The sequence below is a fragment of the Theobroma cacao genome, chromosome 4, assembly GCF_053813885.1.
Source record: "Theobroma cacao isolate CCN51 chromosome 4, ASM5381388v1, whole genome shotgun sequence".
NCBI lineage: Eukaryota > Viridiplantae > Streptophyta > Magnoliopsida > Malvales > Malvaceae > Theobroma > Theobroma cacao.
This window is the reverse complement of record NC_142642.1, coordinates 33713962-33731658: the sequence shown is the minus strand read 5'-3', so window position 1 is coordinate 33731658 and position 17697 is coordinate 33713962. Positions and strand designations below refer to the sequence as shown.

Here is a 17697-nt window from a genome sequence, read left to right as displayed (position 1 = left end):
CATTTTAAAAATTAATAGATTTGTTTGAAATTTTGATTAAAATGTAAAATTTTATTTAATAATTTTTAGAATACAAGTGGTGAACTGCAATGATTTTCATTTTGATAAGAGAAAAAATTAATTAATATAATGTTATATTATAATCACGTTATAGATAAAAAAAAAAGTCATGTTACCATTAAAAACCAGAGTGATGTTACTTTAGCATTTGCTTGGTAAAGTAAAAAAATTTGATTTTACCATTATTGCTCCTGTTCTGTTCTAACTCGAGGGGTCTTCTTCGACTGGGATTTTTGGCTTCTTCTTAGTTTGGGTTTTTTTGTAAAATTTATAATTAATGTATAAAATCTTTTTTTATTAAAAAAGAAGATTTGAATTTTATTTTTTGAACAAAGACATATATATTATTGGATCAAATGTTCCTATGTTAACATTATTATCGAGCTTTTATTATATTAAAGAATGAAATTAAAATAACCAAACAAATTATTATAGATAGTAAATTGTTGAAAAATTGGAGACATTTATTAGTAAATTAAGATTTTTAATAAATTTAATTACTGATTGAAGCTCATACCAGCCTCAAAATAAGCTTCCGTCTTTTTTAATAATAATAATATTAATATATTTCAATAAAAAAATTTATTTGATTTATTTATTGATTAATGTGTGATCTCATGTTTAAAAGTACCTAAAAATAAAAATAAAGTACTGCTTTGAGAAGAAAAAACAAACAAGCACAACATTAAAAGAGACAAATGAAAATAGGAAAAAGAAAATTCGCTTTATCTCTGTTCAAAATGGCAGCCACGCTAAAACAAATAATAACAAGCGAAAAATAGGAAGAAAAAAAAAATCAGGTAAGTTCTTTCTTTAATTCCTTTCTGTTTTTAAATAGTAACTATTTCATGTTTGCTGTTCTTTTCTAGGGTCTTTAAATTCGATTTGGCGATTTATTTTTTCCATTTTCTCTAATTGTTCCTTGTAATTTTGGGTTTTTAATGGTTATGCATGTGGTATCCCTCTGTTTGATTCTCGAGAAAACAGACTTTTCGTCAAGTACCAGTTGAAAAGATTGACTTAGTTAAATGGAGTAATTGTTCGTTCATAATGATCTCTTTATATATATATATATATATATTTTATCTGCTGCTAGTACACAAGTACCGTTGGGTTCGGTGGGAAAAGAACGAAAAGTAGACGTTATTGAAAATTTCTTGTTGATTTTACACAGATAGAACCAAAGAGGAAAAAATGAAAAAAAAAAAAAGAAAATGCGAAGAATCTTCGCTAGTTCGATCAAATAAGAAATTAAATCTTTTAATTAATATAAGTTTCTTTTGCTTTTCACTTTTCTTTGCCCTCTTTCCAAGCAGCTAAAGGAAAAATTTTATGTTAAATTTTGCATTATGCATGTAAGTGTATGTGCAGGCTTGCCTATGCATGTGCATGTCCATGCATGCGCATGTCCTTTTGTGGTTTATCCAATTAATAAGGTGTTCTTAGAAACATTAAAATTACAAAAATGCATGGTTTCATTTCAGGGTTCTATGCCTTAATTATCGTTAAAACATGAGATGATGGACAACAGTTGATTTGTGAATTAAGTTGTTATTATCAACAATTCTCTGGAGTTTATGCTTATGATGTCAAGTAACATTGTATGTTATACCCTTTTCTTAGGCCATATAAAAGTATAAATAGTGCTATTCACTTGTATTAATATTTGTAGACCTTGTTACTTGATAATGTAAGAAACTAGACTATCAAAATGGCTGATTACCTGGCACTTCCTGAATGCCATAAAACTATTAATTTTTCTGCGAGCAGCCTTTCTCATTATCTGTGTCTATGATTGTTTGTGTTTGTGTGCATGATTATTGGCATATGATAACTTGTTTTGTCGGGGTTGGCAGTGGAAGAGGAGAACCTTATGGATCATAAAATTGTGATAAGAGAAAGTTGTATTGAAAGTGAATCTGATGTATGTGAAGCTGACACAAACAAAGAAGAAACATTTCTAATTACAGAAAGTTGTACAGGAGATGAATCTGGTTTATGTGAACTCAACCTGAACCAAGAACCACATGAGGGTATGCTATTTGAATCTGTACAAGCTGCAAAAGCTTTCTATGATGAATATGCTAGGCGGGTAGGATTTTTGACACGAATAATTTCGTCCCGTAAGTCTGAGCTTGATGGATCAATCATCCATCGTCGACTTGCATGTAACAAAGAAGGTTTTAATCTCAACAGACAAAAGAATGGACGTGTTCAGATACGAAAGCGAGAGAGCAAACGAGAAGGATGCATGGCGAGGATGATAGTGAAGAGAGAGAAACCAGGGAGATGGGTTATCTCAAAATTTGTGAAGGAGCATACTCATCCTCTATTAATTACTTCAGTAAACGGTCAACCAAATCCTGTAAGTTTCCTTCATGTTTGTTTGAAAGAATTAGGCTGATGTCTTTTCTAGTGTTCTGCTTTTACTACTGAAGATGATACTCTATGACAAACTTTTCACAAGTTGAGGTTGTTACTTTTTATCCTTGCAAATATACGAAGCTCTGGTTAGCAGTAGTGAGAGAACTGAAATCTAACATCTATTAAAGTGCAAGTAGTTTTCAAAATTTATCAAGAATAATATCTGTATTAAGCTTGCTTGACACCTAAAAGTTCCACCTCTTGGACATTTTGTTGGAGAGACAGCAGATTGTGCTTGAATCGTAGCAACACTTAACCTGCAGTATCCCATAAATTGCCTTAAATTTGAAAATGTTAGATGCCAATTTAATAGGGCATGAAATTTATGGGACAGAAGCAGGTTAACTGGAGGAAGAAGTTCCAAGTAAAATTAGAAGGCAAATGACAAGAAAAGGAACCTTCAAAAGAAAAAAAGTAGCTTCAAGGTGATATGTTCTAGAGGAAGCGCTCTTTTGGAAACACAATTGTTTCTATTGGTCTGAAAACAAGGGCATCCAGGGCTTTCTGCTTTTCTTTAATGAGATCAGGCAATAACATGTTGCAATAAACTTATTGGCACCTTCCCACTGAATATTTTCAGGACCTCCGCAAGCTACCTTATGAGCTTAATCTTAGGATTCCTATCCTTGGTTGGCACTTCATTGCTTCGAGTGTAAATAAGTTTCATGTCCTAGTTCATGAGAATCCATGAACTTTGACATTTAGTCTCCAAATTCTTCATGTTCCTATTGAGTCTATTCTTCTTTTTTCTTCTCCATCACAACTAGTTTTGTTTTAATCATATTAAAATTGTGTTTAATCTGAAATATTTATGCAAAAGAAGAAAAAGGACAAAGAATGGGTTTAGTTGATATCCTTTGACGATTACTGGCTGCAAATATGGTATAACACTATGTTTCTTACCCACTGAACTCCAAACTCCTTATCACAGGTCTGGTGTAGATATGTTTACTCTTTTGAAAGAGGCTGCACTGCATTGCAATGCTAGCCATTGTTAGCTGATATTTTTTACTTCAATCTTCATTCTTCATACTATCCTTAAGGCTATTGTTACTATTCTACAAGTCTTTGCCTCATCAGTATGGTCTTTTTTCTATCTATACATGAGCTCAACAGTGACAGATTTAGTGACGATGGGCCATGGCATTGTTCTGATATAAAAAACCATATTTTCTTGTGGTATATAATTTGTACTCCATAAATTTAAACAGGTGAGGTGCTTTTCTTTTAGAAAAATTTTAGCATTCTTATGCATGTGCTCCTATTTTAAACTTGCACTCATGTTTCACTCCTGCTGTACTTAGCCTTATAGTGGGTGTTCCAATTGAAAATCAAGATATTGCATGAATTCCTTCATGGAAACCTTCATGCTAATTTACAAGTTAAACTATGGGTGACATAGCATCGAGTAGAGATTTATCATGATATAAAAGTATGTTGACAGTGAATTGTCGATTGCCTTGCTTATTCTGCTTAGTTTTATGGAGAAGTGCTCGTTAGTTCTATTCATATCAAGGCCAGTAGGAATAAATGAGCTTAAACGTTCTGCAGTCAAAGAAAAAAGTGTGTGCATCATCTTTTGAAGTCTCATGAGGGTCACTTACTATGTTTTTTGTTTGATTTGGTGGATCTTGTTGTGTCTATTCATTCATGTTTTTGCTCTGCCTATCGCTGACGATTTGGAATCAAGTGCCTAGCATTTGACTTGTGGATAAGTCTGATGTTTCATTGAGAATCGGTGGTTGTTCAAACGAACTCTACCGAGAATGTAACATATTTTTGCAGCTTTTGTACATGTAATGTACATGACTGTTATTTGAGTTTCCAACATGAACAATAACTGCATTGACAACCAAGTTATAGAACTTTCCAGAGAGGTTTGCCCTTTCTCCAGAGACGTTATCTTGAAAGCCCCCACCCCCATTCTCCCCTTTTAGTTCATAATCAGTGTGAAAAGGAGCCATTGCCTACTACAAATTGTGGATTGTTATTTGTTATGCTTGTTCTCATAGTCCTCTCCAACTATGATAATATGAATCCAATGGGACCATAGATTTGGCCTTTGATTATGGATTTCTTATTCAATTAGCCTCTGCAGACGATGTGCTCAATAATCTAGCTTTGCAACTATGCTCCCAAAGACAAGGATGCCTAGGCGCTGTTAGGTGTTTTTAAGACATATGTAGTGCCATTTTTAGACAGATTTATATTTGTTAAGGATGCAATTTTTCTAATGGTTAACTTAAATTGTCCATTTACTGACAACTTTGTACTTAACTTTATTAACTTGGAAAATTGTGAGTTTTCAAAAGTTTCTAATTCTTCCTGGAAGTTTTAGAGCATAAATTATGATTATTTTCCCTATTATTATTGAGGATGGAGACTGATCTCCCCTGTTGTACTGTCTAGTATCCGTACCAGTGTTCCTTTCCTCCATAAGTCATCAATGAAATCATCAAAGATCTTGCATGTCACTTCAACTAGAAAACTTTCACTGCAAGGCACAAAGAATAAGGAGCCTTTTTCTTTCTACCCGAGTTGTTCGAAAGCATATAGCTTCTCCTTTGTATCAGCTCTTAGTTTAGTTTTATTGAACAATTGCCTTATAGATCAATCAGATTTCTTCATTCTAAATTATTTTTAAAGTTTGAAGTATTACCAGTATTTAGACTGTAGCTTGCTATGTTCTATCCACTGAATGGTTGCATGATCTGCACATTCTATTACCGGTATCTGTGTATGAGTGTGTTTGTAAAATCAGTTTAATTTTCAATGTTTATGAGATTTACATAAATCAACCATGTTTTTCAGATGCAGCAGGATGACAAAGATAAGAAAATCCAGGAATTATCTTCTGAGCTGGTTAATGCAAACCAGGAGTTAATGGCGTGTCGAGAACAACTATGTGCATTTATGAACTACATTGAGGAACACACTGAGCACCTGTCAAAAACAGTTGAAGGTGCAGTTCAAAATATCAGAGAGCTTGAATGTAGAGATAATAGTTGTCATTTGTAGCATTCATAAGTTTTCTACCCTTGATAATATCTGAAAGGGTCAGTAAATACTCACAACTGTATTATTTTTGTTGTAGATCGCTAGAGACTCTACACCATTCCATGTCCCAGGTTCTGTAAATAAGTTGTAGCCTTTTTTTTTTTTGTAACAGTATTATAAGATTTGATCTTAAGCATTTTGTTTGTTCAAAATATAAGAGACCATAGTCCTTGAGCTTTTCACATTTGTGCAATCAAATTCCTACGTTTAATCATTTGCAAGATAGAATCTTGACTGTAATTTAGGATATGTTAAACCTAAATGCTACCCTAAACTTACCTTGGTTACCTAAACTGAGTTGTTCACATGGCAAATGATGAATCAATTTTTTTCTATATTCCGGAATAAAGCTGAAGTGCGAATGGTTCAGCTAACAGAGTCCCCCAAGAACTGATGAGAAAATTTCGGTAGTCCTGGAAAGAAGAAGCAATGGCATCCAACAACAGAAGCAAAGTAGTGTATACGTATAAGAAGTCTATGATGCGATGAGCCTGCAGAAGCAGAACTAAGCTGGGAAACAGATCAAAGCTGACGGCTTCAAGTAAACATTGTATCACAACAAATAATAGCCATGTTAGGTTTCTCCAGTGGCATGTACAGAGGTGACAATTAACGTTTAAGAACCCATCAAGTTGTCGCCTTTGTACTTATTAATTGATATCATTAAGAACCCATCAAAGTCAAACCCCAAAGTCAAAATATTTACATTTGATATTCAAAACGTTGTATTATTAAGAGGAATGTCGATTACCATTTTATCCTTGCTTTGCTGCTCTATATTTTCCTGGTTTGAGTTCTCACCTCCCCATTTCCCAGTTTCGCTCGCTTGAGCTTTTTCTTTACACATCCAATTACCCATTTGGCCATTTTTCTTTCTATCTCAATTCTCAATTCTGAATTTGGGGAACTGAGTAAACGCCAATCTATTTTGGATGTTGGCTGCACCTACTGAAACATTAGCTGTTTCCCCTACACATTTTGGGCAGCTCGTAATTTTCGATTTCTAACGCTTTTTCTAGTCATAATTGAAACTCTCTCCTAGTACCAACACAAGGTAAATTTCTTTTTTTTTTTTTTTTTTTTTTCATTTTCACTGATTTTATTAACTTTGTTTGCTTTCCCATTGTATCAGAATTTTTTTTTTCTGCTTGTTGGGTTTCTGTTATTTGGCATTGATTAGAAATTGGCATGTTAAAGAACCCAAAAACCAAAAAAAAAAAAAAAAAACCCACCTACAGTTTGGGACAGGTAAGGCAAAAAGTTGGTAAATTTTGGGTTTTCTTCATAATCTTAGTTGAGTAATTATAAGTAAACAAATCAAGATTTTTTTTTGGGAGGGAAATACTGAGCTTCTATATTTGCACATATTAAGTAATTTGATCATTTTTGAGTTATTAGAGGCTTTTTATTATTTAGAGCAATGGAGCAAATTGCTTCTCCTTGTAGGACATATTCAATCTCGGAGAGCTATGGAAACTTACTTGTCTAATCCCATTGACTCGATGAGTCTAGGCTTGTTGGTCATAGCACACTGTTGCCATTGCTTCTTTTCACAGTAGGCAAGTTGGATTGTTGAATGATTTTTGGATTTCTGTTCTGTTATTTTGCTTTAGACTGATCTTGGTTTGGTTTCTCAGAGGTTTGTGATGGCTAGCACCTCTGGTCAGGGACTTAACTCAAGCAGAAATTATAGACAATGGCTGGCTGAAACATTTGATGGCCATGAAACGCTGGATGATGAGTTGTCAGATAGTAATGTGGATGGAAATGGTAATTTGATTAACCCATTGGATCAAAATTTTCCTATGACTTTGGAAGCTGGAGAACCATACACGGGCATGGAGTTTGAGTCAGCAGAGGCTGCTAGGGAGTTTTATGAGATGTATGGCCGGCGTATGGGCTTCACCATACGGAATAATCGCACACGTCGATCTCTTAAGGATAACTCAATAATTGGCCGAGAGTTTGTTTGCTCAAAAGAAGGTTTTCGTGCAGAAAAATATACAAAGAGAGAATACAGAGTGTGCCCATCACGGCCTGCCACAAGAGAGGGATGTAATGCAATGCTGAGGATAGCAGCAAAGGATGGGGGAAAGTGGGTTATTTATGGTTTTATTAAAGAACACAATCATGAACTGAACCCAAGCAAAATACCACCTCGAAGGTCACATAGGATTGCATTTTGTGAGGTATGGCTAGTGCTAGTAATTCTGTTAAATAATGCCTATTATGCATTTTCCTGCTAATATTAGTATATTGCTTCTCTAAAGTTGTAAACAAAATGATTCCTAACAACTTGTTATTTGATATGACGTTAGTTCTACAACTACACATACTAGAATGAAAAAGCTGGTTACTTGTAAATTTATTTTCTGATATTGCAGTAGAGTTACATAATTTTAGATTATTCATAATTATGTATTAGTTTAAAAACCTTTTGAATGTAGATATGTTGGAGAATTTTGTCATGCACAACTGTACGTCGGACCGTCCCTAAATGAAATAAAAACACATCTGATTGAAATTTTATCTTGCAATTAAAGACAGGCTACAGATTGAAATGGGCAATTTAGTGGATTGAGGAACATATAGGTTTCAATTGCTGCCCATCTGAAGTAAACAGGCTTGAATTCGGCTTACTGCAATTAGGTTGACTTTCGATGCAATCAAAAGAGAAGGTGACAGAAGATGAAAGAGATGAAAATAGAGAGATATAGACTAGAAAGAAATAAGAAATAGAGTTAGAGAAATAGGAAGTCAGCAGAGATTAGCAGGCATAACAGAGAGAGGGAAGAGATATGAAAAAACCAGAAGAGCATTTACTTTACAGAAAATTTTAATTCATTAATCTACAAAACACCAGGTCCAAAAATGAGTTTTTGCTGTATATGAATTTAAAAGTGATTAACTGAAATGTTTCTAGGATGGTAGCTTTACTTTGATAATCAACTGAAGATTTGAAACTCAGAAAGGAAGAAAACTTCAGACATAAACTGGCAACAATCAGCTATCTATATATGGTTATAACTGCTGTTTAATTTTGTGGCCTTTTGTCATGGGTTATTTGGCCATATCATATTATTCTGAAATTTGGTTATGTTCCACATATGACCATTCATTTACAGCTAAGCTTCCTGGAATTATGTTCTCATGAGACTGGCAGTTTCTCCTCTTTAACCATATTTGTTGAATAAATGTAATGCTACAGTATGCCCTTACATACATTAGCTCCTGTTTGCAGGATGAAAAAGATCTTAAAATTCGGGAACTGTCCACAGAGCTGCATCGTGAGAAAAAGAAATCAGCCGCTTATCTAGAGCAGCTTCAGATGGTTCTAAAATATGTTGAAGAACACACTCAGCGGCTATCATTAAAAGTTGATGTGGTATCCGGCAATCTGAGGGAACTTGAATCCGTAGACCGCATTTTCTGACTATGGTGAGTCTCCTAACATCTCTTCTAATATAAAAAATCAACTGCATTTACATTCGATAAGGTCAGCTTTCAACTGTGGGTTTACATTTGAGAATTAAATAAATTGTGTTGGTTCCTCTCACACATATCTGTTCGTATGCAATTGTATGCAAAGGAATAAGAAAATGTTCAACTTGTTTATGGCTTTTTTTTAGTGAACTCTTTTGGATTCTTTATAAAAGCCAAAAAGGAAAAAGGAAAGATGCTCTTTGTTGTCATTATAGCTACTTCCAGCCATTATACTTATCTCTAGTTGCTTAATTGGAGAGAAATTTGTTAGTTAATCATTTATGCATGGCAGGCTTATTTATGATGCTTACACTTTTCTTTCTTATTCAGTTGATTCTTGGACCATGGAAGTTGTTGCAGAAGAGACCAAATTGTGTGACTGAATGCTCTTCAGGGAGATGATGGCAATGCATCTCTGATAAAAATAACGGCCTCCATCTCGCTTTTATTGAGTCAGATGTTGATCTTTCCCCAAAGAAAATCTGCCGTTGATGGCTGTTAATCTGTTCCCTTCATTTTCCAAGTTTCTTAATGGCTGCCAATCTGCTCATTATCTGTGTTCTTCGTATATGTAAGAATATTCATGTTAATACAAAATTTACGTTTTCCATTGCTTATCTATTCCTTGCTTCAGAAGAAGCAACCTACTGCATTATGTCACCAACATGGAACCTCTGATCAGATTACCGGCATGCATTATTAGCTCGTCAAGCAGACTATGAGGATATGTTGAGCCGCAACTTTCTTGCGAATTAGTTGAACGACGGAGCTGGACTTAATTCCATTTGTTCCTTTTAGATAGTATCCTCCTTTTACTATGATTTAAACTTCAGTGTATTGGATTTGTAGAAAGAGTCAAAATAGAAAAGAGATATAACCTTCACTTATATATTGCAAAATTTATACGAATTTATATATTTTTTAATTGATTTTTTACGAAATTTGTCCCGATTTGAGTTTGAGCCCGTGGGGCGGCTTAGATTTTGAAATACAACATTCGTAACTGAGTACAATCTGAAGAAAAAATTATGTGTGAATTTGAATCTTTTCTTATCTTCATTACTTATTATAAAACAAAAGTTAGGTCAATTTTTAAATTAATCTAAATATTGATAACATTAAATGATCTCATATTATATTTTGAAATTAATGAACTTTATCATTTATAATTTTTGAAATTACAGGTCATTCTTCTTTTAAGGCTACGGTTAGGTCTAAAATTACATGGTGCTCCTCGAACAATTCCGAAATCATACGAGGTCCAAACGTCATTCACCAAAATATAGAACAACCATTGTCAGTTTGCACCAATCGCCGTTCGCCTTTTGCTTTTCTACTTTCTGAAGTTTGGTTAAGGTTCTTGCTCTGTACTCTCCTCTGTACAGCTTGTCGAGAAGCGTTAAACCAGAACAGCTTCGAACTGCCAAAAAAATGGCTCTTGCATCCTTGACATCGCTTGATGAATTGATTTAGGGGTATCCATTTTCCAGTGCTTTCTTCAAAGTACCAGTGAGTTCATCAACATTGCTATTTTATTTCATTTTTTACCCTCTCTTATCGTTAATTTCTCTTCAATATGTGCTTATGTTTTTGCTACCAAATATGTTTCTTTCTTTTACCGTTTGATTTTAGTTATATGAGAGGGGTCAAAAACTTTTTAATCGCTTTTGATCTTAGTATCCTTAGCTTTACTTAGTTTTAGAAAGAAATAGCAGTCTGTACTGTTAGTGTTGGGTTACAATGTGCATCATTCGATTATAGAGTAGAAAGGGATGATGGAGGACCCGTTTTCGACAGATTCCGACTTCTTTTCCTTTTCCGCATTGCGTTTTCTTGGGATTTCAGTGCAATGAGGAAGGACAAGTCTAAGGCTGACTGGGAAGCTCTAGGGCCGGATTTTATGCGCCCTTGTCCGGCTGCTAGGGTTAGACTGTTGAGGGAGTTAGATTCCTAGTTAGTTAATATCCGAAATACTTGAACATTTTGTGCAAAACATGAAACTAATTTAATTTCCATGTGAAAGTCCATGAATATCATGCATGATTCAGTCAAATGCCATTCTTGACCACCCTTAGTTCAGGTATAGGTTTGCTGCAAAATAACACTGTTCAATTTGCTTCTCAATAAAAGATTAACTGTACGGTCTTTTATGGAAGATTGATATATTTTTAACGAAGTTACATGTACTGATAGATTTTACAATTACAATCAAACACATATATATTCAATAGACTAAAATCAATAACTGATTCAATTGACCAGAACCAATATAAAGTTGGACGAAATCCACAATTGGGTGATACTAGAATCTTGGACCTAAAAATTTGAGAACCTTCTCCTTACTATTCAAACAAGATCTTCTTCTTTATTGGACATTTGATTTCGTGTTTTATGTAATGTAAAAATTTATAGCCTATATGTCATTGTTGAACTTTTATGTTTAATCAGCATCTTTGAAATGGATGAAGAATGATTTTAAATTCTTGCAGTTGGAAGCATGATGGATAACCAATCTAGTCTAGAATTTGATTCAGATGAAAGTGATTTAGACGTGAGAGCTGAAGAACATGGACAAATGGAAGATGTTCTCCAGAAGAATTTGGACTTTTGTGTCAGTGAAGATGAGAAATTAGCAGAGCAGTCTGGTGGTAGTCTTTCCCATATTACTGATGCATTGGAACCATACATGGGCATGGAATTCAACTCAAGGGATGAAGCTCGAGAGTTTTATGCTGCCTATGGCAGGCAGACTGGATTTACTGTACGTATACATCATAATCGTCGATCACGAGTAAACAATCAGGTTATTGGTCAAGATTTTGTTTGTTCTAAAGAAGGATTTCGAGCAAAGAAGTATATATACAGAAAAGACAGAGTTCTTCCCCCACCACCAATCACCCGAGAGGGCTGCCAAGCAATGATAAGGCTAGCTCTAAGAGATGGAGCAAAGTGGGTTGTCACCAAATTTGTTAAGGGGCACAACCATAAACTGATGAGTCCTAACAAAGTTCCGTTGCGAGAATCTGGAAAGCATCTAGTCGGTGAGGTACTTTTGAGATTGATTTTTTTTAGTATAATATCTGAATGAACTTTTTAAATTATTTTTGAATTATGGTCTATATTTTTAGATGTGCAAGAATCATGGGTCCTTTATCAGGAACCAGAAACCTGGTCCTGCAGTGAATGAGCCATCGCAGTTCAAATCATTATAACTTTGACCCTTGCTAATTAAAAGCTCTATCTAAGGCCTTGAAATTGGATTGATTTTAACATTGAGTTGCTACTAACTGGTAAGCTTAGTTATTTTATTTTCTCTTCCCATAAATAACTAGAATAATTTTCATTGTGGGAAGTTGTCATAATATTTTCAACATCAAATTGTAAGTTAACCCTAATTATGGATGGAGATTCTGATGTAGAGCTGATTCATGGTATTAAACCTAGTGAATCAAACTTCTCTCTGGTTTTGCCAACTGATGCTATTTTCAAATGTTATCAGCATTTCAAGCTCAATCTAGATCACCGAACATCAGGGGACATTTGATTTCAGAAATATTTTTCCATTTCCACTTTTCCTCCATAACTGATCAATGAACTAAAGTTAAAACTAAATTGGGATCCATTGTTTTCCAATTTTCTAGAAAACTGGACAAATGTTTATGATTTTTAGTTTTTCGTAAAATGTATAGAGCAGGAAATTTTGAATTTAGTTATTTATCTCACTGGATATATATTGAGAGTAAAATTGGAGATGAAAAGTAAAAGATATTGTTAAACCAAGGGGGCGCCTTAGAACTTCATTTAAATGCTTAGTGGAGAAACTTTTTTTGATGGAGAATATTGGTCCTCTTTTCATTGTTGGTGTGGAAAATCAATCCCCAGTAGATGTATGTAGTGCTTGACTGATGGTAATGTTTAAGTGGAAATGTTTGTTATATTGATGTCATTGATAAATAAAGACTAACCAGTGGGACTGTTAAATTGTGTTACCCATTTTTTTGAGTTTCCTTTTTGGTAGATTTTCCCGTCAAATTTTCTAACTAGATTTGTTGCTAATGAAACATCCTTAAGCACTTCTCAAATGTGTTCTTGCTATTTATATCAACTTTTTCCAGCTCGAAAATAACCATGGTATTTTTGTTGGTATTTGTAAGGAAGTTAACTTCTCAATTGGTCAAGTCCTAAGATATTTTTGAAATCGTGTGAGAATAAGTCTTATATAAATACTTGGAGTTGATCCAGATCATTGTAGAGTTGATCTGCTTTCTACTTAGTGATGGGTTCCTCTCTTGCATATCCTTGTATTTTAACTCATTTTTCTAGCTTGGTCCTTACTGCATCGCCTTCTGAAAATAAGAGCCATTGGTTATGATTGTGATTGTCTGCCACATCTTTATCACACTAATGTTCTGGATCGAGCACGTTTAAAACTTAAACCTTTTGCCAGTGTTGAGTAACCTTTTTTATGATCTCAGTGCCTGGTAATGGTTCAAGAATCCTCTCTTTTGCAGGATGAGAAGGATAAGAGAATACGTGAGCTGTCACTTGAGTTGTACAATGAGAGACAAAAATGCAAAAGACGGTGTGCCGCATACGAAGAACAATTGAACTTGATCTTAAAAGACTTGGAAAATCACACAGCACATATATCAAAAACAGTTGCTGATATGGTGCAAAGCATAAGAGAAATTGAGGAGGAACAGTCAGTCTCAGATGGTGAGTGGAGATAGTTAAAGTTTACTTCATTGTATCCCTCTCATTTACTGGTTTCTGATGATTAGGGTTGGTTTTGCATATTATTGTTTTCAGGAGTCGGCTAATTATCTTTCAACTTAAGTTATGATTTGTGTTGAATCATCAATCATTAAACTGGGACAAGCTGTAAGGTTCCCCCTTTCCTCTCTCCGTGCAAGATCAAGTCTGATCTATGGTCTCAACTCTAGCAAATTGCTATATTTGTCTATGTAATTCTTCTTGATTTACCAACATGCTTGAATTGGGACCTTTTCTGCTTTTCAACCGCGGCAAATTGCATTATATAATCGTACGAAAAGACAAAATTTCCCTCTTTTTGAATAACTGCACCATTAATTAGTCCATGATCTTTTTGTAATATATATTTATTTTCATTTATGATCTAAGAAGTTACCAAGTGCAAAAGGAAAATCCAATTGATTAACTTCCGAATGCCAGTTTTTTCAGCAGTAGATATGCATGCACGTTTATATATTTAGCTAAAGTTTAATCACTTCGTTTACTTATGCTCTTTTATTTCATTGCACCAAGAGAGGACAATTCTTCTACTAATCCATCTAGAGCTTCATAGGAACTCCCTCCTTCTTTAATGGCCTACAATGCACTCTTCCGCAGCTTTATGGCTCGAACCCTCTCTGGCACGGTCATGTTAACCGAGTCAGGATCCGAGCCAGCTTGGTTGCATCCGGAACACTCTCCAAACCCTCACAGACTCGTATTGCCACACCCAATTCATCAACCAAAAGCTTGGTGTTTTCGAAATGGTCAACCTGCATTGGCCGTGCAAGCAACAGTACTCCAGCCAGGATCGCCTCGAGGGTTCAGTTCCATCCACAATGAGTAAAGTAGGAACCAACCGCACGATGTCCGAGGATCGCCAACTCGGGAGCCCATCCTTTGATCACCACTCGGTCTTCAAATCCGTTGGGAACAACGCTTCGATCATCATGATCGGCCTCTTACAATACTTCTATTGGATCTGACAGCCCAAATGAAACGAACCTCACTCTCCGCCAATGAAGATGCTACTGCCTTTATTTGTTGTTTGGTCAATCTGATCTGGGTCCCGAATCCTACGTAGACGACTGATTTTTCCACGTGGCAAGAATCAAGCCATACTATGACTTGATCTTGGGGTACTGTACTTGGTCCACCTCTCACGGTATGGCCATTGCTGATTGATTTTATGGGGAGTAACGGCCCCACAGCCCAAATACGATCATGTTTGATAAATTCTTCCTGGATGACTTGCAAACTTTCACTGTCTAGCTCAGTAAACAAGTTGAAGATGAAGCCCCAGCTTCGTATACATCCAAGATGCAGCTCTCTGTAACATTCTGGCATAACGTCGAGATCATTTATCCACCACGAAGCAACCGTTTTTGCATTGACGACGAGGAAACTGATATTGGGGATGTTGAGTTCGGAAGCTAGCTTATTAGTCCAAGAGTTGATTAACATATCAGAGCAAATGGCAACGGGAGGAGATGGGTGGCTTTGAAACCATTGAAACAAAGGATCATGGAGTTTACTCTAGGCAGCGGCAAAGTCAGGGACGAAGGATATAGTGACTTCTTGCATGTTCTCAACTCCAGAAGGGATAGATGAGTGAGAAGGGAAGGGAAGGACTAAAGTTTGAACTTTGGAAGAAGAATGCAAAGAGAGAAGAGGATTTAGATAGTGAAGGTTTTTGGGTGTGACCAGGATTGTCACCGTAATGCCACGAAGAAGAAGCTGGTGGGTTAGATCCATATGTGGAAGCATATGGCCAGATGCTGGGTATGGGATCATTAGGATGTGGCCGCGATTGCCCAAGCTTGGCATTTTTCTCTCTTTTTCACTCGCTTCTTCTTGCTCTTGTAAATTTTGATGTATCAACCTATGCAGAAAGTAATCTCTTATATAGTAAGTGTTGGTAAAATATTCAATGTTACGAGCAAAAGACAATTTATATTTTGTGCTACCTACTGAATTGGGGTAGCTACTCTTCATGTTTCAACTTGACGATCGATGAATATGCTCCCAATACATTCCAAATTATGCACACAGGGTTAAGACAACTTCAGTTGATCTGTTTTGGGTGTGATGATGTTGATGATTTGTCAGCAAGATGGCTTATTTCCACAAGTGAAAAGTGGAAATTAAAAACAAAAAGAAACTCTAACAACTCAGGAGGGAACTTCATTGAGCAATGGCAATGCCTTTTTTTTTTTTTTTTTGATAAGCCATAAGATTTTCATTGAAACATGGGGTTACCTTCCTTAAAGCAAACAAAAGCTGGCAGATCCTTCCGCCTCCCTGTACAATTATCCTCCTGAGCCAGTCCTTACCAAAAGAAAACCCCACCATGCATTACAAAACCTATTCTCAGACATGTATGTCACAATATCTTTCACCTAGTTACCCATTGAGCAATGGCATTGCCTTGTTTCTTAATGCCTTGAAGTAGTTGTTAAGCCATAGGGTTGACACACTTCACCTTCTAATTCTATAAATTATATTAACTATTGAAATCAGTTGTCTAAGTTTATTGTAACCCAAAAGAGAATCAAATTATGTGGTTAATGTATATGCCCCAACATGTTCCAAAACTTGCAACATTAGACAAGCACAATTCCATCCAACTATGTTAGAGCGTGATGGGATTTGAAGATCATTTGTCTGCGAGGTATATACCTCCTTTGTCTTGTTAGAAACACTCACCCTCTCTGTTTTACTTGCAAACAATGAATTCTACTTTTGGTCTACTTTTTAAACATTCATCCCAAAAATAATTGCTGTCATCAAGTACCGGCAGTGCTGGACTTGTTGTTGGCAGCTAGCAAGTTCATTTAATTGATTAATCGAAGCATATCCTTAGGCACATTTTGTTTTTTTTACAAGATAAAAGAGACATACCAAGGCTCCTCATTGTGCTATAAGCATTCCCTGTCTGTTCACAAGAATCCTTTCAATTCTATGTTTTAAAGCTTCTTTCCATGCTCAATATGTAAACAACAATGAGCACTTTACTCCATTCTGACTAGAACAACATATTCAAGCAAACAAACTGAAGGTTTAGCATCTCACTACAATGTGTTGGTGTGTTCAACCAATCCATGCAGCTTGTCGGTACTGAGGAAGATACATTAGCCCACCAATTGCAGATCACTAAAACCAGATATTTTATGTTCCTCATAAGTTAAAATTCCACCTCTTACCTTCTCAACATCTTTCATGCTCGAGACTTCTTGCTTTCTATTCTTAAGTAGCTCAACCCGAGCTCGGATGAGGCGATTATGTTCTTCAGCCCTTTTCCAGCAGGCCACTTAAGTACTGGATCCCAGCCTTCTTTGCTGTTGACAGATTGTGCACCACATCCATTATATTAGTCTTATCTGAAAACAAAGGGTTAAGATGTTGTTCTTCCACAAGTTGCTCCACAGTATCAAGGGCAGTTGCTACCTGTGTTTCCTGGAATAAAGACTTAAACTCATCCTCTATATTCCCATGCAAAGAGGTAATGACCTGAATAAAAAGCCAGTGGAGACGTTCTTGCTCCGCACTTGTAAAATTTTAAAATGCTTTGCTAAATTCCTGTTTAGGACAGGTAGTGAGAAGAGAACGAACAGCGACGTTGAAAGGCTTTTTCAAATCGGATTGCCTCCTCCCTAATCCTATCAACGGAGGAGCCGCACCCCCGCCATTGCTACCCATCTTCTTCTTCTTCTCCTTTGGCACATTTGCTTCAAATTTCAAAGGATACATATTGAAGTCAATAGAAACTAGGCAACTACACTATCACCTAAATTCTTTTTTTTTTTTAATAAGTAAATTTTTTAATATTATTTATAATATTCTTTTATGAAAAACAAACCATTATAATGACGATTAGTTTAAATTTCACCAATTACATATTTTTATTTTTTTTCATTAAAT

General features: G+C 35.4%; 3 protein-coding genes and 2 pseudogenes across 5 annotated transcripts; 3 read left to right on the top strand and 2 right to left on the bottom strand.

Annotated features, from left to right (window-relative positions):
- The first annotated feature begins 702 nt into the window (after positions 1 to 702).
- On the top strand, positions 703 to 5723 carry LOC18602481 (protein FAR1-RELATED SEQUENCE 1-like). Its single transcript, XM_088805327.1, has 3 exons — positions 703 to 860; positions 1917 to 2425; positions 5296 to 5723. Exons 2-3 carry the CDS (start codon positions 1934 to 1936, stop codon positions 5500 to 5502), a joined length of 699 nt encoding a protein of 232 aa, XP_088661453.1. The 5' UTR covers positions 703 to 860; positions 1917 to 1933; the 3' UTR covers positions 5503 to 5723.
- A 545-nt stretch (positions 5724 to 6268) lies between these two features.
- On the top strand, positions 6269 to 9634 carry LOC18602480 (protein FAR1-RELATED SEQUENCE 5-like). 2 transcript variants are annotated; one of them, XM_007033877.3, is made up of 4 exons: positions 6269 to 6595; positions 7179 to 7730; positions 8783 to 8979; positions 9355 to 9634. In XM_007033877.3, the coding sequence occupies exons 2-3, from the start codon at positions 7188 to 7190 to the stop codon at positions 8972 to 8974; spliced, it is 735 nt and encodes a 244-aa protein (XP_007033939.2). In that variant the 5' UTR covers positions 6269 to 6595; positions 7179 to 7187; the 3' UTR covers positions 8975 to 8979; positions 9355 to 9634. The 2 variants fall into 2 exon arrangements, with proteins under 2 accessions (XP_007033939.2, XP_088661452.1); XM_088805326.1 differs by lacking the exon at positions 6269 to 6595 and adding an exon at positions 6867 to 7100.
- A 590-nt stretch (positions 9635 to 10224) lies between these two features.
- Positions 10225 to 14203, top strand: LOC18602479 (protein FAR-RED ELONGATED HYPOCOTYL 3-like). Of its 2 annotated transcripts, XM_007033873.3 has the most exons (4): positions 10228 to 10533; positions 11514 to 12070; positions 13536 to 13740; positions 13834 to 14203. In XM_007033873.3, exons 2-4 carry the CDS (start codon positions 11522 to 11524, stop codon positions 13842 to 13844), a joined length of 765 nt encoding a protein of 254 aa, XP_007033935.2. In that variant the 5' UTR covers positions 10228 to 10533; positions 11514 to 11521; the 3' UTR covers positions 13845 to 14203. The 2 variants fall into 2 exon arrangements, with proteins under 2 accessions (XP_088662166.1, XP_007033935.2); XM_088806040.1 differs by lacking the exon at positions 13834 to 14203 and having other exon boundaries at positions 10225 to 10533; positions 13536 to 13754.
- Positions 14204 to 14273: 70 nt separating this feature from the next.
- Positions 14274 to 15659, bottom strand: LOC18602478 (flavonol 7-O-rhamnosyltransferase pseudogene; annotated as a pseudogene).
- A 1248-nt stretch (positions 15660 to 16907) lies between these two features.
- Positions 16908 to 17526, bottom strand: LOC108661619 (uncharacterized; annotated as a pseudogene).
- Between the last annotated feature and the right edge of the window lie 171 nt (positions 17527 to 17697).

Bases quoted from the DNA above. Each gene is read 5' to 3' on its own strand.
- LOC18602481 (XM_088805327.1), top strand. From the start codon at position 1,934: ATGGATCATAAAATTGTGATAAGAGAAAGTTGTATTGAAAGTGAATCT. The intron at 2,426-5,295 runs GTAAGTTTCCTT...CATGTTTTTCAG, and splicing joins TAAACGGTCAACCAAATCCT to ATGCAGCAGGATGACAAAGA.
- LOC18602480 (XM_007033877.3), top strand. From the start codon at position 7,188: ATGGCTAGCACCTCTGGTCAGGGACTTAACTCAAGCAGAAATTATAGA. The intron at 7,731-8,782 runs GTATGGCTAGTG...TCCTGTTTGCAG, and splicing joins ATAGGATTGCATTTTGTGAG to GATGAAAAAGATCTTAAAAT.
- LOC18602479 (XM_088806040.1), top strand. From the start codon at position 11,522: ATGATGGATAACCAATCTAGTCTAGAATTTGATTCAGATGAAAGTGAT. The intron at 12,071-13,535 runs GTACTTTTGAGA...TCTCTTTTGCAG, and splicing joins GAAAGCATCTAGTCGGTGAG to GATGAGAAGGATAAGAGAAT.